The sequence below is a fragment of the Perca flavescens genome, chromosome 20 (assembly GCF_004354835.1).
Source record: "Perca flavescens isolate YP-PL-M2 chromosome 20, PFLA_1.0, whole genome shotgun sequence".
Taxonomy (NCBI): domain Eukaryota; kingdom Metazoa; phylum Chordata; class Actinopteri; order Perciformes; family Percidae; genus Perca; species Perca flavescens.
The window spans coordinates 30759911-30787525 of NC_041350.1; the positions used below are offsets into that span (position 1 = coordinate 30759911).

The following is a 27615-nucleotide window of genomic DNA, read 5'->3' on the forward strand; positions in this document are numbered from 1 at the left end:
AAAAAAAAAAAAAAAAAGACTAAATAAGCAAGTTGACAACAGGTCAGAGGTCTATTTGAGCTCGGTTTCGATCGGGCATCCTGCTTTCAGTCCCAGAGGACAGAAAGTCACACCGGACCATGGATGACAGCGAAAATGTCATACATTTTATATTCTACTGTCCTTTTTTTATCATGATTTTCAAATTAAGCTTTTCGTTAAGAGGTTTGATTTAAAGCTCAGTTTTTCGTTTAATTGCATGCTGCGTTCTTTTTATTGTATTTTGCCTGTGTAATGTAAGTAGTGTAATGTAGGCCCATGTGGGCTGGGCACCTTTGGGGTAATGAGCCTTGAATTATTCATAAGCAGGGAACAAGCTTGCCTTGTTAACTCTTGTGATATGTATCTGGACCATGCTATAACAATTAGAGAAGCATATAAACGGACTCAGTCACGTCAGTACACAGGAACAGCTCGCTAAAGTTAGCCAACATTAGCCACCGGTTGTACCTGACCAGCTGTAAAACCCCTGGATCGGGGTTTTTTGCTTAAATTTTTTTACTTTATATACATTCATTTATAAAAATAAAAAACTGCAGTTTCTTCACGACATTATGCGACTATTTGACCCTAAAATAACAGCTTTAAAATATCTGTGATGCTACACTGACTTGTAGTAGGGAGAATGGTGCCTCTTTCATTCTCACTCTGCACCCTGATCCCCCGTTTTGCACCGAGTAACTTTTCTGAGGGCCCGAGCACCAAAGTGCAAAGGAACCTATTGTTTTTGTAAGGATTATTATTCCGCGATGTTACTCGCATTTTTGAGGGGCTTAGCATGCTGGATAACTCACAAAAATGTGAACACGTCAGACCTGGCAAAAACTATAAAGTTCTGTAGTGAAACGAGCTTTGGACTTCTGAAAAAAATGAGAAGTTAATATACCAAATTTTGAGGGAACATAGGTCTCATCTTGAAGTCCATGGAGGATTTTCAATTTTAAACAGGAACGGTTGTATCTTGGCAAAGGTCTACATGTGATATATACTCTAGCCACGCCCATCTACACAGACCACGCCCCTTTTAATAACTAACGACACGCTTCTTGTACACTATTGTGTGAGGTATCACTGAACTCTGCAGAGAGTTCCCTTTTCATTGGTGATGATTTGCAGTGTCTGAGTGTCACGCAAATGCACGGCCGCAAGGAGCGGCGTCCGCCAGTACCCCCAACCTGCTGGGAGGGGCCAGGGCCCGTTCATCGCTGCTTGCAGCTTTAATTATATTTTGTATTTTGTATTGACTTGGTGTGCGGGTACTATCTCCCAGGAGAAGTGTGCAACGCTTTACGGCACTGCGCCTGATTTTGGTGAAACTGGATCATATTTCACGGAGAAAATGTTTTCGGTTTGCTCCGGCTGCTCTGCCTCCACTCTCGGTGATTCCCGGAGTTTCCTGATGAACAGAAAGCTGTGCTTCTTGCTAAAGCAACGGTCATTTGTCAAGTTGACAGAGGAAGCTCAGAAGCAAAAAGGAAAGAGTGATTGATGCAAGAGGCTGTCGGGGAGTAAATCTCGGACCGGCTTTTAGTCCTTGGTGAGAGCTTTGTGAAATAAAAGGCTACAGACAGGCTGGCCATCTTGGTGTTGGACTAGTGAGTAATATTAGCTTCTTGCTATGTCTTGTGTTGTTGCACTTGCTTGATGTTTGCTGTGTTACGGTACAGATCCATTTGTCCGACACGACTGAAGCGTGGTGTTGTGATGTCATACAGCCACGCCCCTGACCAGCAGCTGATTGGACAAACGTGTGACGTGGGTCTGACTACTCGAGAATTTCAACAGAATGTCATGGTGTCTTGCTGAGAATACGATCTCGTATTTTTCAAAAATAGTTCACCGAAACGTGTTTCTGAAAACATATGAAGAGAGAAATAGTCCGTGCAGTTGCTGAATCTGTCTTTGTTTCAGATCAACAAAAGTCAGTTTAAAAGATTTCCGTCTACTTCTACTGGATAGTTGTGTCACTTTCAACGAATTCATTTGCATAAAGTTGGGCATCGGCCAGCTTTATGACGCACAGCGTTTTTTCCAATGCAGCGCCGCCTTCCCGGAATGCTTTGCAGGGCCATAGGAATAGAGTGGAGCGCGGCGCGACAGAAGCTGGACCATTAGTACAGTCCTAAGTGTCGCGTAGCAAAAATAAGTGCCTGATGGTGTATTTCTATGCGCCTGTCACAAAGTGATCCTTCGCTCTCCCTCTCCGTGATAGAAAGAGACAGGATGAGTGGGGAAAACTGTGGTAATTGTAGCCTATATGTGGCTGTGTGTGTGTGTGTGTGTGTGTGTGTGTGTGTGTGTTTGTGTGTGTCTCTCTCTCCATGTCTGATCGCATGTCTCGCTGTGAGAAGTCCAGACAGCCAAAATCACCGTAAACCTGGCTGTTTTATTTTGAAATGTTTTATTTTGGTTAACTATCTGGCTGCACTGTGGTCTTCCTGTATGTGATTACCTGCCTGGCTTGACACATAGGCTCACGTATCACGTAAAAAAATAGAGGAGACGCTGAAACATAGGCGCCAAAATTGATGCGCTACGCTTACGCCTGCAGTGTGTTCCCGGTGTTAGCAAAATTATGGACTAGTTTTTTATCATAAGTGATGTAATCATAACAAATGCATGTGTACAGCTGTCCATATTTACGACGTGTATAGGTGAATTACACTTTAAAGCTGGAGGGGCGCTAAATTGGAAAAAAAATAACCAGTTCAACTGCAAATGCTTGTTAATTTTTACTGAAGCAGATATTTGACTGCAGGACCTTTGCTTGTAATGCCATACTTTTCCATTATGGTATTACTCCAGTTATTTAGGCAAAGGTCTTGAGTGCTTTTTCTATACTGCCTATACAGTATGTGTTCAAAAATAATAAATCACTGGCTCGGAAAGCAAACCCAGAACCACTTTCATCATGAAGTAGAATGGAGGAATTTGTCTTGTAAATGCATACGGACAGCTTACAGGCTCCCACTGTACACACTGACACATGAGGACAAAAGGGTTGCATATAGAGCACGAGGGGAAACTACAGGACACGTAAATAAGAGGGGTTGTTTCACGGTTAGCAAGGCTGCTGCTACGGTTCCTCTCAACAATGGAAGTGGAAATAAAAAAAAACGTAAAAGACCTGGGCTAAAAATAACAGGGGATGGGAAGTGGTGCACACACCACTAAAGTGAATTCTAAAATGAGATTTTGACTAGTGGTTCCACACCGAGGAACGACTCGCACTGAATTTACAGAGTGGTTTGTCCTTCTACAGACAGACAGCACACATGCACTGATTAATTGTCCATACTTACACCTTTCTTTTACATTTAGTAGTGTCGGTACCCTTTGTGCTATTCAGGGTGTTCTTACAAATCAGGCTTGGATGTTTAAGGAAAGGGGGAGTTTCTGGGAATTTGGGGGTTTCATGACATGAAGAGTTTACATTCTGCAATTACACCCATAACATCATCATCAGCATCATCATCATCATCATAATCATAATCAGAAGAAGAATTATTATTATTATTATTATTATTATTATTATTATTATCATTATTATTATTATCATTATATGTTGGGTGCCAAACCTATCTCCACAGCGCAAGATTAGATCAGCGATAGATTAAGGGTTGGCTACACCGCCTAGCTATTCTGGGGTAGGAAAAAAAAACGCTCTGGCTTGTTTGTATTTCTTTAAACCAATCGCAGAGCAGAGATAGCAAGAGGCTTCCCAGCAATGTACATCCGTTGAGCCAGACGAGTAGGCAGATAAGGATTTTTTTTAGACTGAATATCTTTGACAAAATAAATTTGACTCTTTGTATGCCAAAGAAACCACAGTATCAACAACAATATAATTCAACATATCAATAAATGAACAAAATGAGAAATGTTGAGATTGAAAAAGAAAATACTCTGGTTGGTGGAAATTCAAAACCTTCTTGGGTGGATGGGATGTACTGGTGGAACTCAGACCTCAGTATTTCTAAAATCCTGGCTAAATGGACTGGAACTAAAGGAGCAACAATGGATCTGTTTTGTGGTTTGGACCAAGGAAAATAAAAACTAATTCACCAAATAATGGCAACTTTGCTGTCTAATGCCGCTTTTTGATGGGACTCTTCTAAAACAGGTAGCCAAAGATGCTTTAGTCCAAAGCAGCCTGATCCAGCAAGCCAGGGGCCTGTTTGACATGTGATTTTCAATCAGAGAGCAAACAGGAGCAGTATAACATTTATACAAATGCTGAAAGTGGTCCTGCTGTGCGCCCTGCTATGCCCGGTTACACCTGCTACGTCCTGCAGTGCCCTGCTACATCCTGCTACGTCCTGCTACGCCCTTCTACGTCCTGCTACGCCCTGCAGTGCCCTGCTACCCCCTGCTACGTCCTGCAGTGCCCTGCAGTGCCCTGCTACGTCCTGCTGTGCCCTGCTACGTCCTGCTACGCCCTGCTACGTCCTGCAGTGCCCTGCTACGTCCTGCTACGCCCTGCTACGTCCTGCTACGCCCTGCTACGCCCTGCTACGTCCTGCAGTGCCCTGCTACGTCCTGCTACGCCCTGCTACGCCCTGCAGTGCCCTGCTACGCCCTGCTACGTCCTGCAGTGCCCTGCTACGTCCTGCAGTGCCCTGCTATGCCCTGCTACGTCCTGCAGTGCTCTGCTATGTCCTGCTGTGTCCTACTATGCCCTGCTACGCCCTGCAGTGCCCTGCTACGCCCGGCAGTGCCCTGCTACGTCCTGCAGTGCCCTGCTACGTCCTGCTGTGTCCTACTATGCCCTGCTACGTCCTGCAGTGCCCTGCTACGTCCTGCTACGCCCTGCAGTGCCCTGCTACGTCCTGCTACGCCCTGCTACGTCTTGCTACGTCCTGCAGTGCCCTGCTACGTCCTGCTACACCCTGCTACGTCCTGCAGTGCCCTGTTACGTCCTGCTACGCCCTGCTACGCCCTGCAGTGCCCTGCTACGCCCTGCTACGTCCTGCAGTGCCCTGCTATGCCCTGCTACGTCCTGCAGTGCTCTGCTACGTCCTGCTGTGTCCTACTATGCCCTGCTACGCCCTGCAGTGCCCTGTTACGCCCTGCAGTGCCCTGCTACGTCCTGTGTCGCCCTGCTATACCCTGCTACGTCCTGCAGTGCTCTGCTACGCCCTGCAGTGCTCTGCTACGTCCTGCTGTGTCCTACTATGCCCTGCTACGTCCTGCAGTGCCCTGCTACGTCCTGCTGTGTCCTACTATGCCCTGCTACGTCCTGCAGTGCCCTGCTACGTCCTGCTGCATCCTACTACGCCCTGCTACGTCCTGCTGTGTCCTACTACGCCCTGCTACGTCCTGCTGTGCTCTGCTACGTCCTGCTGTGTCCTACTATGCCCTGCTACACCCTGCTGTGCCCTGCTATGCCCTGCTGTGTCCTACTACGCCCTGCTAAGTCCTGCTGTGCTCTGCTACGTCCTGCTGTGTCCTACTATGCCCTGCTACACCCTGCTGTGCCCTGCTACACCCTGCTGTGCTCTGCTACGTCCTGCTGTGTCCTACTATGCCCTGCTGTGCCCTGCTACGCCCTGCTGCGTCCTACTACGCCCTGCTACGTCCTGCTGCATCCTACTACGCCCTGCTACGTCCTGCTGTGTCCTACAACGCCCTGCTACATCCTGCTGTGCTCTGCTACGCCCTGCTGCGTCCTACTACGCCCTGCTGCGTCCTACTACGTCCTACTACGCCCTGCTACGTCCTGCTGTGTCCTGCTATGCCCTGCTACGTCCTGCTGTGTCCTGCTATGCCCTGCTACACCCTGCTGTGCCCTGCTACGTCCTGTAACACCCTGCAGTGCCCTGCTACTCCATGAACTACAACAACTACTATTTCTGGTCATTGTTCCATTATCTTTATTGTGACTATTATTGCCACTGTTCATCACCCCCCCCAACCGGCACCGTCAGACACCGCCTACCAAGAGCCTGGGTCTGTCCCAGGTTTCTCCCTAAAAGGGAGTTTTCCTCACCACTGTTGCACTAAATGCTTGCTCTTGGGGGGAATTACTGGAATTGTTGGGTCTTTGTAAATTATAGAGTGTGGTCTAGACCTACTCTATCTGTAAAGTGTCTTGAAATAACTCTTGTTATGAATTGATACTATAAATAGTCCAATAAATAGCAATATCATTTTCATTTGGTGTCAATCTAAACCAGTTTCCTTTGAGATTCTCAAATGACATTTTTTGAAAGATACAGTCACCTTCTTGAATACAATGTCCTAAAAAGCCAGGTTCAATACTTCCATAGTGTAAATACCAATAGTGTAAATGTCCACCTTCCAGTCATTTTAAGGTCGTTATTATGCCCAACTACAACTGTACCAAGAGAAATCATAGATATCATCAGCTAGAATGTTTCGGATGGATGCGTGAGGCGCCGGTGTTCTCGCCTCAGTACTCAGATTCGGATCATTCGGAACTGCCTGTGGAGGTTTTACAGGTGCTGACAGAGCAAACAGTGAACACTGCTGCTCTGCAAGAAAAGAAATACAGCAACACAACAGTTCTGCTTCTGCCACATGATTAGCTCTGCCCCCATTTCTTTTCTTTCTGCTTTTCTACACTGACGATGCTGACTTTAGTTACTGTGCCTGCTCTGCTGCCACAGGACATGCACGCAATAACCACAACCAGGGGCCATGCACGCAGCAAAGATTCAACCTAAAATGTTCACACCTGGGCACCTGTGAAATCTGGGAACTGGGGAAAGATGACGGCCAAAGGTCTTACAACACTGAATACAGTGCACATAAAGAATAGTAAATTGATGGGGTCATTTTAGGTAAAACGGGGGCTTGAACACGCAGGGTGACAGGGTGCAGATAATACATTTAAAATCGACTTGGCTATTTTTAAGCTGAGGATGGACATCTTTAGCAGATCCCTCTCCCGCTCAGCTGATGCTGACGTGTTGTGACGTGCCGAGCCGCAGGAGCAGCCGGAGATGAAGCGGAGAACAAAGTTTTGGTCAGCAGCACGAGCCGACTCAACTGGCAACGCTTGCAGCAGCGAATCTCCCTTTCCTCACCAACGGCCTCTCCCATCCCTCTAATCAGCAGGCGGGTTAAACTGCAGCAGCTCGCCGCTCTGTGACACAGCAGGCCAACGCTGCATCCTCTCTGTGGCCTCCAACGAGGGTACTGTACTGAAATACGCTGCAGTGGCTTCAGTCTGGCTGGCAGCACGTCAGTCAAACCTCCAACGGAAAAGGGCAGCTTTGTTACAGACGTGATTTTGTTTTAAGAGGTCCCTTCGTTACTGGCTATATAAAAACCAACATTTATTAGTGCTGAAGCCTTTCATTTTCAACATTATTTAGTTTAAAAATGTCTGAGACTCTCACAAGAAATGAATCCGAAGCCACACTGGGAACTGAAACAGCCCTCACCAATATTTGACCATAAACTGCTCTGTTCCTACATATGGGTGAATCTGTGAGACATTTTCATTTCATTGAGTGGCTTTTGTACTCTAGTTAGTCTGACTGAACGGGGGCTCTCAACTGGCAGACCTCTGGTGGTTTTTGTTCCAAACACGGATGATTAGAAAACTGAATCTGAAGTTTGTCACATCATCAGCCGAAGCAGCAGCTAACTGGCAAAGACGGCGACGCACTGATGTGACAATATGAGTTCCACTCAAGCTCTAATTGCATGTTCAACCCATGTTACTCATGTGTCGCCGAGCACACATAATGAATAAACAAGTCACACGACCACTCTGAGCAGGTCTCTGCAGCAGGGGGGAGGAAGTAAACACGTGTGCACACGTGTTTACACGTGTCTGTGTGCGTGTGTGTGTGTGTGTACATTAAAAGGGGGGGAGGGGAAGGGAGGGTGAAGGGTGAGGGATGCCTGTCAAAGGGCAACCAAACCCGCTCAGTGGCGCCGAGAGCAACTCCCCAGGCAGGAAGCTGACACTGTGCATCAGTCAGGGCACAGGAGGAGGACACCGTCACCCACATCTCCCGTGATCCCTGACAGCGTCCCAACCTCCTCCAACTCAACCCGACAGCCCGACACGGTCCCGCATTGCAGGGAGACAAGACTCGCCTCGCTCTTTTTTCATCCAGCCGCAGCTCGGGATGAAATTCAGAGGGAGGTAGAAAAGATTTGAACCGAGCACAAAAAATTTCGAGACTTTTGAGTGGGAGAGAAAGAAGGGGAAGAAGGGGGGGGGGGTTGGAGGAAGAGGGTGAGGAAAAGGTGAAGGGAGTACAATGAGGTGGAGGAAGAGGAAAAGAGGTTTAGGAAGGAGGGATAGGAGGACGATTAACAGAAGAGAAGATGAAAGAGAAGGAGGACAGTGACAAATAAAAAAAAGATTACCAACCAGAAAAACCACTAAAAAAGAATGACAGTTACATTTTAAAGTGCAGTTTTCTGCTGATATTTTCTTCCAACTAACACAAAACATATCTGAGTGGCTTTAGTGATATGTCACAGCATTTATACATATAAATACCCAACATATATACATACATATATATATATATATATATATATATATATATATATATATATATATATATATATATACATACATACATACATACATACATATATATATATATATATATATATATATATATATATACACACAGCAGCACTACACAGTGGTGCTTTGAGCTAAATGCTAACAGCAGCATGCTAACACACTCACAATAACAACATCTTGATGTAGGTAGGTATCGGTGATGGAATAAGTATTCATATACTTTACTTAAGTAAAAGTACTAATACCATACTGTAAAAGTACACCGTTAGTAGAGTCCTGCATTGAAAATGTTACTTAAGTAAAAGTATTTCAGTATTATCAGAAAAATTTACTTAAAGTACAGTATATAAGTAAAAGTACTCAATGCAGGAAAATCCTCCCATTGGAGAAAGTGGAAAGGATCCAACCAGTTGTTATTTAATGGTCTCATCATCTCAGCGTGACTTGTAGCCGTTATATTGTCGGTAGTTGAATTTATAATAAAACATTGTATTTTATAAACTACACGTGTTTTGTGTGCAGAAATCTTAATATGTAAAGTAACTAGTAACTAAAGCTGTAACAGATGAATGTAGTGGAGTAACTAAAGTAACTAGTAACTAAAGCTGTAACAGATGAATGTAGTGGAGTAACTAAAGTAACTAGTAACTAAAGCTGTAACAGATGAATGTAGCGGAGTAACTAAAGTAACTAGTAACTAAAGCTGTAACAGATGAATGTAGTGGAGTAACTAAAGTAACTAGTAACTAAAGCTGTAACAGATGAATGTAGCGGAGTAACTAAAGTAACTAGCAACTAAAGCTGTAACAGATGAATGTAGTGGACTAACTAAAGTAACTAGTAACTAAAGCTGGAACAGATGAATGTAGTGGAGTAACTAAAGTAACTAGTAACTAAAGCTGTAACAGATGAATGTAGTGGAGTAACTAAAGTAACTAGTAACTAAAGCTGTAACAGATGAATGTAGTGGACTAACTAAAGTAACTAGTAACTAAAGCTGGAACAGATGAATGTAGTGGAGTAACTAAAGTAACTAGTAACTAAAGCTGTAACAGATGAATGTAGTGGACTAACTAAAGTAACTAGTAACTAAAGCTGGAACAGATGAATGTAGTGGAGTAAAAAGTCCAATATTTCTCTCTGAAATGTAGCGGAGTAGAAGTAGAAAGTGGTATGAAGAGAAAAGACTCAAGTAAAAGTACAAGTACCTCAACATTTGGACTGAAGTATACAGTACTGGAGTAAGTAGGTATAATGTTGGGATAATGGTTAGGATGTCGACCATTTTAGTTTAGCGTGTTAGCAAGTACAGCTGAAAGGAGGGGGAGGAGAAGACAGAAAAAGAAAAGGAGATAAGAGGAAGCTCTGTAACACGTTATAATAAACATCCCTAATAAATGGTAAATTAATAGTTATTAGAAATAAGTTAGAAATCATTTTACTGTTTACTAACAACTAAATTATAATTAATGTTGACCAATTCTTAGTCATGCTATAAATTTATTTCACGTTATCTGTTTAGTGTTACTCACATCATGACGTTTATATATTCTATTAAGATCCTGTTAAGGATTAACAAATTGTTTATAAACCGTCAATAAACATTATGTGGATGGTTGTTCCAATCCAATGAATATAATACCTTGTTAATGGTTAATTAAGACTTTGTAAAGCATCTTTAAATAGTATTTAGATGTTATCAGTGTCAATAATCAAAAGATTCAATAGGGCCAAATTCATTTTACTTGATGCTATATAAAGCACTTATTAAATTATTAATTATTCTAAGCATTAGTTGCAACTTTATAATTGCCATCCAAATGTGTATAGATTGTTTACAAAACAACTATTAACCAATGACAAGTATTAACTCTATCCATATCATCTAAATACATAAGACACTAAACTAATGACAAAATAACATTAATTAGAGCATTATAAATCATAATTTCATTGTTAGTTAACAGTAAAATAACTATTAACTGAAGTTTAACTAACTATCACTTTACCATTTACAATACGCTCTTTAACGCCCAATACAACACTACTACTAGATTATTTTTTGGAGCTTTTTTTCCCTTTATTTCAGAGTGAGAGTGGATAGACATGAAAGGGGGGAGATGACGAGAGGAAGAACAAGAGGTTGGAGGAGGAGGATGAAGAAACTATTTTATGTCCCAACTGGCATTACATTACATGCTGAGGCATCCAGCCATGTACTCATTTGATTCCCACTCAGAAATGTAGTCAGATGTCAACCCCCTCCCTCCCTCCCCCCATGCAGCTCCCTCTCTCCTCTCACACTGAACTATGTGCTATCTAATAAAACAGAGACACCATGGAAATCATCTTCTCCGGTGGCTCGGTACACTCAGCTGCACATCATGTACTGGAACATCATCTTTTCAAAATCCATCAAAGACTTCTGGTTGCACATCATCCTGCACGGCTCTATCCTTTTCTACTGTGAATTATCTAATAATAAAATCCCCCCAAAAATAATCTTCAAAAACACAGAGACTTTGTTGTTTGTGCAAAGATTGCTTTTGTAGAAGCTTATTGGAGTAAAAGCATGTGCCTGCTGCTGCGAAACACTCACCTTTAGTGGTTTCGTCTTCGATAGGCTGCTTGAAGAGAGTGATGTCCTTAAAAGTGCAGAGGAACAGAACCACCTTGTCGTTCTCGTTCCTGATGGGAGCCACTTGCATGTAGAACCACACTGGACTTCCTGCAGAGACATTAGGAAATCTTAGCTGTGTCCGCCTAATAGGGCATGCATATGTTGTTTTCAGTAGTGTAATGTAACTAAGTACATTTACTTAAGTACCGTACTTAAAGCTTTAGTGCATAACTTTTTGATATTAATGAACGTCCGTTACATTCAAGCCATTGCCAAATGAGTTGCTACAAAGCTAATTCACTTTGTTAATTAGCAGAGCATGCAGCATGGTGGCCTCACAGTGCTAAGTGCCAAGGCACAGATGTTGAGGTACTTGTTCTTTACTTGAGTCTTTTCTCTTCATGCCACTTTCTACTTCTACTCCGCTACATTTCAGAGAGAAATATTGGACTTTTTACTCCACTACATTCATCTGTTCCAGCTTTAGTTACTAGTTACTTTAGTTACTCCACTACATTCATCTGTTCCAGCTTTAGTTACTAGTTACTTTAGTTACTCCACTACATTCATCTGTTCCAGCTTTAGTTACTAGTTACTTTAGTTACTCCGCTACATTCATCTGTTCCAGCTTTAGTTACTAGTTACTTAAGTTACTCCACTACATTCATCTGTTCCAGCTTTAGTTACTAGTTACTTTAGTTACTCCACTACATTCATCTGTTCCAGCTTTAGTTACTAGTTACTTTAGTTACTCCGCTACATTCATCTATTCCAGCTTTAGTTACTAGTTACTTTAGTTACTCCGCTACATTCATCTGTTACAGCTTTAGTTACTAGTTACTTTAGTTACTCCACTACATTCATCTGTTACAACCTTAGTTACTAGTTACTTTAGTTACTACATTCATCTGTTACAACTTTAGTTACTAGTTACTTTAGTTACTACATTCATCTGTTCCAGCTTTAGTTACTAGTTACTTTAGTTACTCCGCTACATTCATCTGTTCCAGCTTTAGTTACTAGTTACTTTAGTTACTCCACTACATTCATCTGTTCCAGCTTTAGTTACTAGTTACTTTAGTTACTCCACTACATTCATCTGTTCCAGCTTTAGTTACTAGTTACTTTAGTTACTCCACTACATTCTGCTTTAGTTACTAGTTACTTTAGTTACTCCACTACATTCATCTATTACAGCTTTGTTTAGTCTACGTATAGTGTGAGAAAACGGTGAAGACTGCCCATCACAATTCCCCAGAGCCCAAGATGGTGTCTTTAAATGTCTTGTTTCGTCTGACCAACAGTGAAAAAACTCAGTTTACAAAGACATATTTTTTTTTCATTTCATTAGTTTTTATGAAACATAAATTTGGAACAAGCAGGTGGTAAAACACTCACTTCCCTGGATAGATCTGAACACAGTCTGCTCCGTTTCCAATAATCAGGCAGTCTAAAGATTCTCCATTTCCTTTGTGCATTGCATCGATGGCCAATAGTGTCCAATGACAGCAGAGTCAGGAATCCAGAATTCCAAAACTCTACTCTGCTCAATGGCGTACATGGCATTGATTATTTCTTACGTGCTGTTTAAATGACCCATAATTCAAACAGAAAGTTACGGCCATCAGTCACTTTTAGGCAACTCCCTGCTCTTTCTGTACACTTTTAACGAGTTGAAGTTGTCGTGACTTTATCGCCTCCTCACACACTTTCAGGAGAGCAAAGTTTAACAAAGTTGCACTAATGTCATAATTTCTGTGGATCCAAGTTCTTCGTAGTCATCATCCATCTCTTTTGTATCCAGCCTCCATAAGGGCCCGTTCCCCTGATTTGTCAGCACATTTGAGCAATTTTAAAATTGATCTTTTCATATTTTTACCGTTCCTCCCTTCTCCGCCTCAAGCAAGCGATCCCTCTTGGGAGACAGGAACATTCGGGACTAATTCTGTCTGCACACTTTGTGCACTGCTCTCCTCACCAACGCTGCTGATCTACCGCTCACTGTGCTGCTGCTCTCCTATCAGACTATTCTCCTACCTTAGTAACCTGTCAGTTATATTTCAGCCAAGGGTTTAAATGACCCATCCTAAAACTGGGTATCAGAATATGAATAATGAAAGAACAAGGAGCTCAAAGTCCTTTGCACAGGAAGTAAAATTAAATACAATATGATAAAGAACAATAATAAAGTGGCAAAATCTTAACATCAAAGCACAAAAATGTAAACTAACATGTGATTGAAAGTTCATAAAAACCAAAGAATTCATGAATAAAGTTCATGAAGTCATAAATGAATTAATAATAAAAATAATAACGTGATAGTATTAATACTTATACTATCGACACCGAGACAAGAAAGACGTAGCTCAGTCATCTGCAGACGGAAAACTAGCTAACCCCTGGGCACAGACGTGCAAAAGCCCCCCCCACCCCTCTTGGTGTCTTTGTGTTCGTCCCTTTGTAGCATTTTTGCGTCACTTTGTAGCTGTTTGTGTGTTTTTATGACTCATTTGCCTTCTTCTTTGTGGTTATTTTGTGTCCCAAACAGATGCTTTGGTGCAGAGGCCCCCTTCCTGACTCCTTGGGCCCTTGGGCCTGTGCCCCATGGGCTCCTTCAATAATCCATCCGTGCGTATTATCACCTTTTTTAAAGTAATCTGGTAAACCTGTTAGCAAACAGTTGCTTATTTTACATTCAGCAGTTACAGAGTTGTGTTTATGTCCAATAGTATCTCTCTTTCATCAGTTTTTGGTCTCTACCGACATCTGAGGGAAGTGTATGTCTCTGTAGCTGCTAAATGCTCCACTATGTTAAGCAGCTAGTCTCTAACCGTGTCTGTGTGCTGTTTGTCTGTACCTGCTGAGTAGGTAGAGTGCAGTGGGTTTATCAGAGCTTGTTGCTAAAAACAGCTGCCTGCAACCTCTGTAAACAGCGCTGATAAAAGCAAGGAGACTGAACCAAAAGAGTGAAGCTGTGGGCAGAAACACCAAGACAATGAGCTGAAATGTGCTACATTTCTCTGTAGAGCTGAGGCCAACTGCAGAGTCAAGTGATAACAGCAGCTTTGTGAAAAAAATAACAAAATAAAGTTGCTCTGTAAAAATCTGTTCAGAGAAGAAATTGAAGTAGTTGAAGTGAATAGCTGAAGGACAATAAAACCCTGGTCACCTCTAGTTCTTCAAATCAACTAAAAGACTCGGCAGCACCTGAAAATCCTCCACATAGAGTATCGGTTAAAGATTCATTGACATGGTTCGTACTATCAAAGTACTACACAAGCCTCTCGTGCTGAAAATGATAAATGACAATGATTCATAAATGATTCAGTAATTCACCAAGCAAACATACGGATTCAAGCTTCTCAGTATTGATGATGTCCTGCTTTTCTGCATTTTAAGTCCTTGCAAATTGAATATATTTGGGTTTTAGACTGTTGGCTAGACAAAAGAAGAAACCAAAAAAAAAAAGACAATTCTAACAAGCAAATCATTTGTAGATCGAATGATTGATCCATCACTTGAAGAAAGCGCTGAACAGGTTATTGGATAATGAAAATAATGGTTAGTTGCAGCCCTCACTTCCTAAATTTCCCGCGGGATCAACAAAGTATCTACCCATCTACCTATCTTCTTCATGTCAGTGTCCGGTAACGATGCAAGTGAGCACTCACTGTTCTTTCTGTACAGCAGGATTTCGAAGCAGTTGGACTCATAGTTGTCGAACGTCTGTCTGACTTGGTCGATGCTCTTCTTGTCAGTCAGCTCTCCGTACATAAAACTGGAAAAGGAAACGGGAGAAAAAGCAGCAATCAATAGCTGACCCTGTGGCCTTTGCCCCTGTGTTACAGTACATCACATGTGTTTGCATTGTCGATCTGTATTGTTACCATGAAGTGTCCGTTAAACTTTAGGTTTGGGTTTTATAGAGTGAACTGATGCAGCAGAAGCGTAAATTCCACTCACAGTGAAGGAATGGATTTGGATTGGTGCAGCCTGCTTTTCCTGGCATGGTTGTAATTATTCCTTAAAGGGTTTTTAATCTGTGCTAATATAACTAGTGTGAGTCAATACTTTCCTTCCCAACAATGATTGTGTTTACATGCATATTAATATCCTGGTTTTGATACAATAGGGTATCCTGGTTTTGATACAATAGGGTACCGTAGGGTAAATATTGTTTATGATCTTAAAAGTGAATCTTTTGTAATGAAAGAGCATTAACCGTCCCACCTACACAGGTTGATTGACAGGTGGAAACTCAGAGTAAAAACCCCCACAGCACTGAGTACTTTAAAAAAAACATACATAAATAAATATAATGCGAACATGGGTAATTTAAAATGTAAGTTGTATAAGAAGCTCCACAATGTTGTGATGTTTTCTGCCAGCTTCACAAGAATGCTGATGCTTTATTCAATAAAGAGACTTTGGCATTACCCCTGTTTATTAGATTTATAGCTGCATTACAGCTGAGAGAAGAGGGTGAGGAATCTTAAATAGCCTTCAGCTAAGAGGAATGGGTTGAGAGGAACGCCCGGTGGAGCCCCAGAGAGATGATAAAGTTAGAATGATAATTGTCTTCAGGACTGAACTTGCACAAGTTTCATTCCACATTTAAATTTCAAAATATAAACAGTAATTTAAATGGAAGTTTGGGGATTTTGGGACACTGACCAAGCAAGACGGGCTCATCTTTAATGAATAACAGCTATACCCAATAGCATATTGCAGCATTGATGGTCCCTCATCACAAGTTGAATTTGACTTGTGAGCAGTTCTACCACAGACTGATTTTCCCTTCAAAACTTCTCAGAGAGTTTTAAGTACCAAAGAGGTAAAACTACCAAATATTTTACCAACATTAGAGTAATATTTGTGTTGCAGAACAATGTGTTTTTTCATTTCCTATCACTGACAATAGACTGTATAAAAGAAGTGGACGTAACCACAAACCCATTGGTTTGTGGACTTCTGTTTTGAAGCCTTGAGATTGGCATTTTGGCTTTTGACAGGTTGGTTTTTTTGCCGCCACAAGTGACCATATTTTGACAAGAGGATGGAGCTGGGGAGGAGCGAGGCGGGGAACTGACTGACAACCAGAGAACCCTATGTACGGCACCGTGGTAGCAACTTTTCAATCACAAGGTAGCCACGCCCTAAAGCATCCCCTGCTTTATCGTCTATTTATAAATAAATGGGACCATAATTTACTAAATTAACATCACGCTGTATTGAAAAAGACTTGAGACCATAAACTAATTATGAAAATTTTTACTGAGGTACTAAATCAAGTGACAAGTAGGCTCATTTCCCCATAGAGCTCTATGTAATCAGACTTCTGTTTGGAGCCAGTGGAGTCGAAAGAATGCAGGTTTTAGGCACTTCCAGATTGCCTTCACTTTTTAAGCCTGGAGGTTGCCACTTGGTCCTGACCCCCAGACTGGGAGCCACCATTTACAGCATTTATTGTTTTTTCCCTTTACACTACAGTATAAGTGACCTTCGGTAACCCTTGTGTCCTCATGTGAATCGTTGATATGGCTGCACCAATGTCACAAAGTCATACAATTGTACTGCAGTCAAAAGATCAAAAATGACTCCCAGAAAAAACATGGCACAGGTCCCCATTAACGAGCCTTCGTCTCCCATCTGTCTGGCAGCAGCCTGGAAGTTTAAGCTCTCGGTTTGGGGCTCTTCTTTCCTCTCAGTGTCCTTCTCAGCCCAGAGCAGCAGGGAGTGGGCAGATAAATCTCAGTGCCCCTGTTCTCACTTAGCTCGGTGTCTGACGGAGCCTTTTTAGCCCCCGGCTAGTCAAGGCAATCACCCCCGGTCAGATCTGAGAGTCGCCGGAGGAGATGAGCCTTTCTTTGGAGTCAAATTTGACAGGCGAGCAAGACACCGTCCTTGAGCTGGACCGGGCAGAGCTCCCCTGGCACCTCCAAATATTCATTCTCTCTCTCTCTCTCTCTCTCTCTCTCTCTCTCTCTCTCTCTCTCTCTCTCTCTCTCTCTCTCTCTCTCTCTCTCTCTCTCTCTCCCCAAGTGGACATGCCAGATGTGCTCCACACGTAACTGCATGACACAGGAGTAGCGATCAAGCAGAAGACGAAGTTAGTATCATGTAAACAGCTCTCCAGACGAGCAGCACTTAATGGTTTTAATGATCACTACGAGTCAGAAGCAAAAGATTGTCCATCTTTTAACTCTCTCTCTCTCACAGTGCTTAATGTTGGATGAAAGTGAATAAAAAGGACACGGAGACACTTTGAAAGCACATGGTTTGTAAACTGATGGCTACTCTGGTCTGGTTTTACTTCATAAAGAAGCTAGTATCAAGCTATGTTGTGTGTGTGTGTGTGTGTGTGTGCGCGCACACACACATACACATACACATATACATATATACACACACATATACATATATACACACACATATATATATATATATACATACATACATACATATATATATATATATATATATATATATATATATATATATATATATATATAAATACATCCATCCATCTTCGTCCACTTGCAAATGAAAAGGAATCACACACATGAAAATTATTGCACATTTAGTCATGCAGTGAGTGCAACTACAAGTAGGCAACAAGACTGAAGACTCACTATCGCTCCATTACCACATTTCTTTGATCTTGCATTACACAGCAAAAATTTTGCCCATTTGCAATGCATAAATGTTCAGTGATAATACTAAATATAACCAGAAAATGTTTTACCTGCATGTGCTGCTCTTCTGCATGACCTCAGCCCTGTGGAAGCCAGACAGCTTGCAGAATCCGTCATTGCTGTAAACTACAGGCCACTCCACAATCTGGGCGTTTCCCAGGAGAAAGCTGGTCTCTGATGGATGGACAGGACACAGAGCACATCAGCATCAAAGATATGAATACACAGGTAAAAGGCTTCACATCTTCTGGAGAAGATTGTGTAAAGATACATTAGACTGGTCTAGGCAGTGGAGAATGAAGTATAAACTCATTAAACTCTAAACCACCTCAATCGCCAGACCACAGTTGATCCAGATCTCATTTCATCTGTCCTTTACTGCTTTTTCAACTAATATTCTTTCTATTCTCTCTACCCTTTGATTTTATTCATTGAACTGACTTTTAGGTGGCAGTAGCTCAGTCCGCAGGGACTTGGGTTGGGAACCAGAAGGTCGCAGGTTCAAGTCCCAGTACAGACCAAAGTACAGAGTGTGGTTTGGTTGCTGGAGAGATGCCAGTTCACCTCCTGGGCACTGCCAGGTGCTCTTGAGCAAGGCACCGTACCCCCCCCAACCACTCAGGGCGCTTGTCCAGCACTGGAAGCCCACTCCCTCTGACATCTCTCCATTTGTGCATGAATAGGTCCTGAGCATGTCTGTGTGTATTTCAGGCCTGTTAGTAGTGATTTCTAACAAAACAGAGTGTAAATTGTAATTTCCCCACTGGGGATCAATAAACAATATAAATTATTAAATTTTCTTATACCAGGTTTAATTTAAATTGTGCAACACAGATGACTTTAAATCTAAATCTGGCTTGTTGAATATTATTATATATTTTTTAAGATAATTCTTTGGGCATGGGGCGGCCTCTAGCTCACCCAGTAAGAGCGTTTGCCTCCTGCAGCGGTGCGGGTTTGAATCCGACCTGCTGCCCTTTGCGTGTCATCCCCCATCTCTCTCCCCCTTTCATGTCTATTCACTGTCACTACTACTAATAAAAAAAATAAAACATTTTGGGCAAAAAGTGGTTTGGCTATGCCTCCACATGGCTCTCACAGGCTGTTCCCCGACTCGTCAAATACCTACACAGTTTGTGAAATGGTCACGTAATTTTTAATCTACTGATTCGTGTACACAGACACGTTTATCTCTTTTTTTTCGTGGTGGTCAGCACGTAATGGGAAGCATCTATACAGAGGTTGGGTTTAGGAAAAGAACAACAGGGAAAGGAAAGGTCACACACGGGAGATGGCCGCGGTCTCTGGGGGATGCGGGACAATAACGGAAAGGTTGGGTTTAGGAAAAGAACAACGGGGAAAGGAAACGTCACACGTGGGACACAATCCTTGGTCTCTGGGGTGAAAGTCCTGTGTTGTTTGACCCATCCACCACCCCAACCAACCTCCTTATGCAGATTTTCATCATTTCATACTACTCGCTACCGTAGTCCTGCTGTGATCACGAAAGATTCTTCCCATTTAAATACATTAGTTTAAAAAACGTGCTGACCACCACGAAAAAAACGACATAAACGTGTCTGTGTCAACAAACAATCAACAGATTAAATAACGTAACCATTTCACAAACTGCCGTGAGACTGGGTTGCAAATATTTGTTTACTGCTATATTATATATATGTTCTGAATACCGAGTACAGCCACTTTAATGCAGTGTGAATTTTTCCAATGTATCCGACACCACATGAATGCAGCACATATGCCCATATGCAATCTTAATGAAAGTGAGTCATAAATTGTGCATCCGCACCCACATTTAAGGGGTTCTTCCTTAGCCCATGCTTTGCCCTTCCACCAAGTTTCATGGAAATCAGTCCAGTAGTTCTTCCGTAATTCTGCTGACAGACAAACCAACAAACTGAGCCAAAAACATGGCAGAGTTAATAATTCGCGAGTTTTATAGCAATAGATAGGCTATACTGTAGAAAATATGAACCTGTCCTTTAAAAGCTGCAGCCTACAGTGTGCCGCTTGGCATCAGAGAGCTGAGTAAGACTTTGTCAGTTTGAACCATCTCAACCTTTCTGTTCTCCTCGTTCATGCCAAGGAAAAAAACTTCCCCCTTTTAGTAAGAAAGTGGTTGGACATTTAGTATTTTTCAAACCGAGTAGTAACCCTTTTTGACAGACTGCCAGTAGATTATCACATTATCTTTAAACCTTCTCAAGTTAAACATTCCAATGGTTCAGATAATATTGTTCTTATCAGAGCTGGTTCATGGTTCAGAGCTGGTTCATGGTTCAAAATGTGGAGTCCATTTTTGAATCTATAATACTTTATCTGATGAATCTTTTCTTTTTTTCATTTAATGATAATGTATTTTGATCGCCGTGCCTAAGTTTAAAGATAATGACTTATTACTTATTACTTACTTCACTACTGTACTTAAGTAGAATTTTCACGTATCTGTACTTTACTTCATTATTTATATTTCCAGAAACTTGTAAATAACTTCTAAATAAAATGTACAGTATACTTTTTCCCCCAAGCATCTTAGTTACTCGTTACAACAAAATAAAATCAGAAGAAATTTGTTAGACTGCAAAAATTGCTCCTAAATTGCCAAGATAATGCACCTTCCATTCCAGTTGGTGACCTAATGCCCGTTTGTTGCCAAGCGGCAAAAAAACCTAACCATAGGCCAAAACTAAAGAAGAGGAGGAGGAAGCATAATGACGGATAGTGTCATGGAAAAACCTGGTGCAGGCCCTGCCACCATGGTAACAGACGATGATCACCCTGGCGACAGTGGTGATAAAGATAACATTACACACCTTTGGCCATAAAGTTCATAATCAAAGTTATTTTTTACTTTTACTTCTAATATTTAAGTGCATTTAAAATCAGAAAATTGCTTTTGATACTTAGGCCTAAGAACAGTAAATGTCAGATACTTGAAGACTTTTACTCAAGTAATATTCTAAAAGGAGACTAACTTCTACCAAAGGATGGATGGAAATTAGCCCTTGGCTACAATCCGGCACGTTTACATGCATGTATTCCATGTTTGTTCATTAAACAATCAAATAAAGTCATTTTCTGCTAACATACTTGTACTTTTACTCAAGTATTGCTTTCAAGTACTTTATACAAGACTGGACTTAGCTGTGGACATCAGGGTCTGCCTTTATAAACACATTCTCACTGCCAGCGCATCAAAAAGCAACGCTTGGTCAGGTGTCTTTGGCGTTTGTTATTGACGCAAAAAGTCTCCTTTAGCGTCATATTTAGACGCGCTTGGTCGGGACCCTTTCTAGCCCTTTGTCCTCATATTTAGACGCGCTTGGTATGAACCTGAAAATGAGCATGATATGGGTCATTTTTGTATATTTTGATGTGGTATTGCTGCTTTTACTTCAGTAAAAGACCTGAGTACACATTTAACACATTTTGTGTTAAATGTTTCAGCTTGGACCAAGCTGTATTTGGCAGGCAGTTTCACCTGAATGACTTCCATAACCTGCTCAGGTGTCCAGCCATTAAACTATTTCAAACTGCTACTAAGATCCAAAGAAAAGAGATTCAATAAGTTGGTTAATGTCCCCAAACATGTCTTAAAGACATCTGTATTATGTAACGGAGTATATAAATGCAGGTTAGTCTGTTGGGCCTTCTTTATAACAGGGGTTTCTTTACCTGTAGCTATACACTCTCCTCCAAAGCAAAAGCTAGCGAACAGTGTTTGGCTAACACAGTGCTGACACCTGTGCTAACCGGTCTTCAGTAAAATATTCCATTATTATTGATAAAAGGCCTCCTTTTTGTGACATAACATAACCACACATATGTACAGCAGCCAGGCCACACATGACAATTAGCGAACATGCTAATCAACACTGTTCAAAGGGCAAAAACAAACACCACCAGGTCCAGCTTTACTTACTAACTCACTAAAACCAGTCTCAGAACAAACTTGTTAGAACAGGCATCAGCACTGTGTTAGCCAAACAATGTTTGCTAGCTTTAGCTTTGAGGGACGTGTTGTAGCTGCGGGTAAAGAAAGACCTGTGAAAAGAAGGCTGGCCCAACACACTAACCTGCACTAATGACCACAGTTTAGCTGCAGCTACAGCAAAAACTAGCAAACATTGTTTGGCTAACACAGTGCTGACAGCTGTTCTAAAAAGTTACTTCTAACCAGTCTTCAGTAAAATATTCCATTATTATTGACAAAAGCCCCCCCTTGCTACTTATCAAAGTAAACCACCTCTACCAACACATGATGGAGAAATAACATAGCCACACATGCAGTATGCACAAAGCACACAAGGCAATTAGCTAACATGCTAATCAACACTGTTCAACATAGGTCCAGCTTTACTTACTTGAAACCAGACACCTCTCTCCTCAGGCAGCCATTCACTAACTCTACCCATGGATGTATAAAAAAAAAAGAAACAGCGCCACCTGCAGTGTCAGCCATGTTTGTTACAACCTCCTACAAGCTCCGCCCCTTTCCAACTAAAGCTCCGCCTCTCTTCTTGCTAGGTTCTCCTAGCATAGAGAGCCGAAGTCACGCCCCTTCCGGTGGACTTTATGGGACCTTAATTCGGAAAAAATATGAACGGTAGTGAACGGGGAGAGGCAAATTACTCTTGGATCCCGTTCACGGATTACAAATATGATGTTCGTCAATTTAAAAGAACATTTTTCAGCCGAAGAAAGTCTCAGTTAGCCGTACATTTGTCATATGACCACTTAGTTTAGTGTGAAACCGCTCAGTGAACTACATCTCTCGTCTCGCACAATTTACTGCTCAACTTGCTCGCTAGCTAGCTAGCTTAGCTCTGTTAAACAACACATGTAACGTTATCTTACCTGATGTGTTTTATCCAGTCAAGTGTTTTCAGCAGAGAAGCAAAAGAACAAGCGAGATCCTCTGCTCATTAGAGTACACACACACACACACACACATACACAGATACACACACACAGACACACAGACAGACAGACACAGGTACGATACATAGACATCGTAGATTCAGCGAGACGTCATCCATGCAACATTTAAGTGTGTAGTCTTTCTAATTACGTATTTTCACAGTCTTATACTATACAACAACAATAATAATAATCAATCTTATAATAAACAATGAACTGAGACTTTCTTTGGTTGAAAAATTATCTTTTAAATTAACGAACATAATGTTTGTAATCCATGGTTCAATTCAAACCGGATCAACAAATTATTATTATCTTTGAATTGACTCTTATTCATATTTTTTCAAAAGATAGGTCCCATTGACCAGAAGTAGAAGGGCGTGACTTTGGCTCTCTATTGGCTCCTGTAAACTAATGAGGGCTATTTTCTCTCAGAAGGTGTGTTTTATCTTTGCTTTCTGAAAAGTTCAAACATGTTTCTGGAGTTTGATGACCTTATTCTAACACAATGGACTTCTTCTACTCTGCTTCAGTGGTGAAAGAAGTACTCTGATCTTTTACTGTAGAGTATCTGCATCAAAACTATACTTAAAGTACAATAAGTAAAAGTACTTATACAATGCAAAAGGGCCCATTTCAGAATAATATCTATCACATATTATAATTAGTGATGCAATAATGTCATCACTTTAATGTTGCAGCTGGTAAAGGTGGAGATAAATGTAATAGCTTACTTTAAGTAAGCTATAATTTGAGACTAATATACTCAAGTAAAATGATGGGACTTTTACTTGTATTTCTACTGTTCATACTGCTCTACTACTCCTTCTGTGCTTCATCACCACTGAAAGAAAATAGTTAAATGTGCCAGAATAGTAATACATGGTACATTTGTTTATTTAGTCATTGAATTTTGGGTATTCTATACAGTATTACCAACCCAGTCTCACAGCAGTTCGTGAAATGGTCACGTTATTTAATCTGTTGATTTGTGTACACGGACACGATTGTCGTTTTTTTTGTGGTGGTCAGCACGTTTTTAAACTAATGTATTTCAATGGGAAGCATCTTTTGTGATCACAGCATGACTACGGTAGCGAGTAGTATGAAAGGCCGAAAATCCGCGTAGGGAGGTTGGTTGGGGTGGTGGATGGGTCAAACAACACAGGACTTTCACCCCGTTGTTCTTTTCCTAAACACAACTGTCCCGTTGTTGTCCCACGTCCCCCAGAGACTGCAACCATCTCCCGCGTGGGACGTTTCCAACCTCCGTATAGATGCTTCCCATTACGTGCTGACCACAACGAAAAAAAACAAGATAAACGTGTCTGTGTACACGAATCAATAGATTAAAAATGGCGTGACCATTTCACAAACTGCCGTGAGACTGTTGGTTATACAGTGGAGCAAATAATTCTTATGAACCAACATAATGAGGATGAATCCATACAGCAAAACAGTCTGCAGGCTCCAGCTGAAGGGCTTGTTGATGTGAGGATCCAGAGAATAGTAGGCATCTCCATCACCACCCCATAATTTCCCCATCTATCAATGCCTTTTGTTAAAGCTGAACAAGCCAGCCACAGTGTAAATACAGACAGGCAGTCTGGTTATAACCACACTGGGGGAACATCTGCAGTGGAAAACTTACCACCAGCAGCTCTTTTATAATCACATAGATGTTAATTATTCATTTCATATACTGTATTCTGCATGGTTACCAGAGAGAATAACAGAGGTGTACGTTGCAGTGCTGTCAACCATTCTCAACCGCATATCATGTGTTTTTAGATGGATGAAAATCAACTTACAAAGGCTTGGCATTTTCTTGAGTTTGGTAATGCATCACAGTGAACCCCTGCTCAGTTTCATACTGCGTTCCAAAAATATTGCGATAATGCAAGTTTAGTTTAACCGGGGTCCTGTTTTTGTAGCAACACATGTTGCTACACAAGAAAAAGGTTATCCAGATGATCTGGAGGTAAAAGTGAAAGAGAAACACAGTAATAGTGTGCATACTAGGGTTTAATTCCGGGAAACGGGATTCCTGGGAAATCTGATCAAAACCAGTTCCCGTTTCCCGGGAAAGGTTATGACGGGAAACGGGAAATAAAATAAAATAAAAAAAGGCAAGGAGTGCGTGTCTATTGTTCTCATATGGTAACATTGATGCAGGCAATGGTAGCTATGGTAATACAGGCTCCCTAAATCATTACACAGGCTCAATACATTCATTCATTAAAGACAGGCCTGTCTTTTTGCAGTGCACACTGCACACAATTGTACATTTCTGAGGATCATTTTCTTTAATTTAGTTTGGCCCTGCCCTAATAAAAAAGTATTTGGTTAACTTCGAGTGATTATTCCTGTTTGCAGCCGTTTACACATCCTCAACAGCCACAGAATGGATTTCGATAACGTAATGGTTTAAGAATCATTCAGTGGTTTACTTAACCATATTTCGTTAGTTTTTATAATAGATTTCTATAAAACATTGATTATATAAGGGTTGCCTAGATTTTCAGAAGACAAGTCCCAGACATTCCACCTGGCATTTCATAATTAGCGCTGCAGCAGATGTCCTGTCTTCTCTGTTGTTCCTTGTGTTGCCTAGTGGTTTGTCAAGTGTCTGTGTTTAGTTGTTGTCATATTTTCTGTCTGTGTTCCTGTTTCCTGTTTTATTTTGATAGTCTGGTTTTCTGTCTTGTCTTGTCCAATTAACTTCCTGAGTTTTCCCGCCTTTGTCGATTGTCCTGCCCTGCCCTGATGTGCTTCACCTGTTGTCTCACCTGTTTCTGATTTACCCATCTCCTCATGTATTTAGCCTCTGTGTTCCCCTTGTCTTGTGTCAGATCGTTTTGTGTCCGTGCCCGTTTAGTTTGTGACCATGCCCTTGTGTTTCCGTCCTGTGCCTTGTGTCTGTTCCTGCGTCACTTTACTGGCTAGCAAGTTCCCCGAGCTCCGGCTAGCCAGCATCCTCCCTGACACTAGGCTAGCTAGCAGCTCTCCCGAGTCCCAGCTAGCTAGCAGTTCCCTCGACTCCCAGCTAGCCAGCAGCTCTCCTGAGTCACAGCTAGCTGGTAGTCTCTCTAATGTCCCCGAGCTCTCTAGCGTCTCCGAGTTCTCTGGTGTCTCTGGTGTACCCGAGCTCTCTGGTGTCCCTGAGCTCTCTAGTGTCCCCAAGCTGCCCAGTGTCCCAGCACTGCCCAGCACCCCTGTGACTTTGCCTGTCTCCGGCTCCCCAGAGACAGCCCTAAGACTGTGCCTGTCTCTGTCACTGTGCCTGTCTCCATCCCTGTCACTGTGCCTGTCTTCGTCCCTGTCACTGTGCCTGTCTCCATCCCTGTCACTGTGCTCGTCTCCGTCCCTGTCACCGTGCCCATCCTTGTCCCTGTCACCGTGCCCATCCTTGTCCCCGTCACCGTGCCCATCCTTGTCCCTGTCACCGTGCCCATCCTTGTCCCTGTCACCGTGCCCGTCTCTGTCCCCTTCAATATCTGTGTCCCTATTACTTTCCCTGTGTCTGAGTCTGTCCCTATTCTGTCTGTCCCTGTTCTGTCTGTCCCTGTTCTGTCTGTCCCTGTTCTGTCTGAGGCGGTTCTATCTGAGGTGGTTCTATCTGAGTCTGTTCTATCTGAGTCTGTTCTGTCTGAGTCTGTCCTGTCCGCGTCTGTTTTGTCTAAGTCTGCCCAGTTCCGTGTTCCCTCGGTCCCCAGTCCCTAAGTTCCCTGTCCCTAGTGACCCTCTGTTGTCCCTGGGCCTCCCGTGTGCCCCCAGTGTCCTCTGTGTTCCCTGTGTCCCAGTGTTCTCTGTGTTCTCTGTGCCCCCAGTGCTCTCTGTGTTCCCTGTGCCCCAGTGCTCTGTGTTCCCTGTGCCCCAGTGCTCTGTGTTCTCTGTGTTCCTGTGCCCCAGTGCTCTCTGTGTTCCCTGTGCCCCAGTGCTCTGTGTTCCCTGTGCCCCAGTGCTCTGTGTTCCCTGTGCCCCAGTGCTCTGTGTTCCCTGTGCCCCAGTGCTCTCTGTGTTCCCTGTGTCCCAGTGCTCTGTGTTCCCTGTGCCCCAGTGCTCTCTGTGTTCCCTGTGTCCCAGTGCTCTCTGTGTTCCCCTGTGCCCCAGTGCTCTCTGTGTTCCCTGTGCCCCAGTGCTCTCTGTGTTCCCTGTTCCCAGTGCCCCAGTGCCCCAGTGCTCTGTGTTTCCTGTGTCCCAGTGCTCTCTGTGTTGCCCTGTGCCCCTGTGTTCCCTCTCTGTGTTCCCTGTGCCCCAGTGCTCTGTGTTCCCTGTGCCCCAGTGCTCTCTGTGTTGTTCCCTGTGCCCCAGTGCTCTCTGTGTTCCCTCTCTGTGTTCCCTGTGCCCCAGTGCTCTCTGTGTTCCCTGTGTCCCAGTGCTCTCTGTGTTCTCTGTGCCCCAGTGCTCTCTGTGTTCCCTGTGCCCCAGTGCTCTGTGTTCCCTGTGCCCCAGTGCTCTCTGTGTTCCCTGTGCCCCAGTGCTCTCTGTGTTCCCTGTGTCCCAGTGCTCTCTGTGTTCTCTGTGCCCCAGTGCTCTGTGTTCTCTGTGCCCCAGTGCTCTCTGTGTTCCCTGTGCCCCAGTGCTCTGTGTTCCCTGTGCCCCAGTGCTCTCTGTGTTCCCTGTGTCCCAGTGCTCTCTGTGTTCTCTGTGCCCCAGTGCTCTCTGTGTTCCCTGTGCCCCAGTGCTCTGTGTTCCCTGTGCCCCAGTGCTCTCTGTGTTCCCTGTGCCCCAGTGCTCTCTGTGTTCCCTGTGTCCCAGTGCTGTCCCAGTGCTCTCTGTGTTCTCTGTGCCCCCAGTGC

The 27615-nt window shown here is 42.7% G+C and overlaps 1 protein-coding gene across 1 annotated transcript in view; it reads right to left on the reverse strand.

The window, feature by feature from the left end:
• Window positions 1–27615, reverse strand: part of kcnh5b (potassium voltage-gated channel, subfamily H (eag-related), member 5b) — a 242179-nt gene that overhangs the window by 206878 nt on the left and 7686 nt on the right. Inside the window, exons 2-4 of the mRNA XM_028565179.1 lie at window positions 17923–18046; window positions 14849–14955; window positions 11157–11285 (exon numbers count right to left, since the gene is read on the reverse strand). Coding sequence (XP_028420980.1) covers window positions 11157–11285; window positions 14849–14955; window positions 17923–18046 — 360 coding nt within the window. The remainder of the gene's footprint in view (window positions 1–11156; window positions 11286–14848; window positions 14956–17922; window positions 18047–27615) is intronic.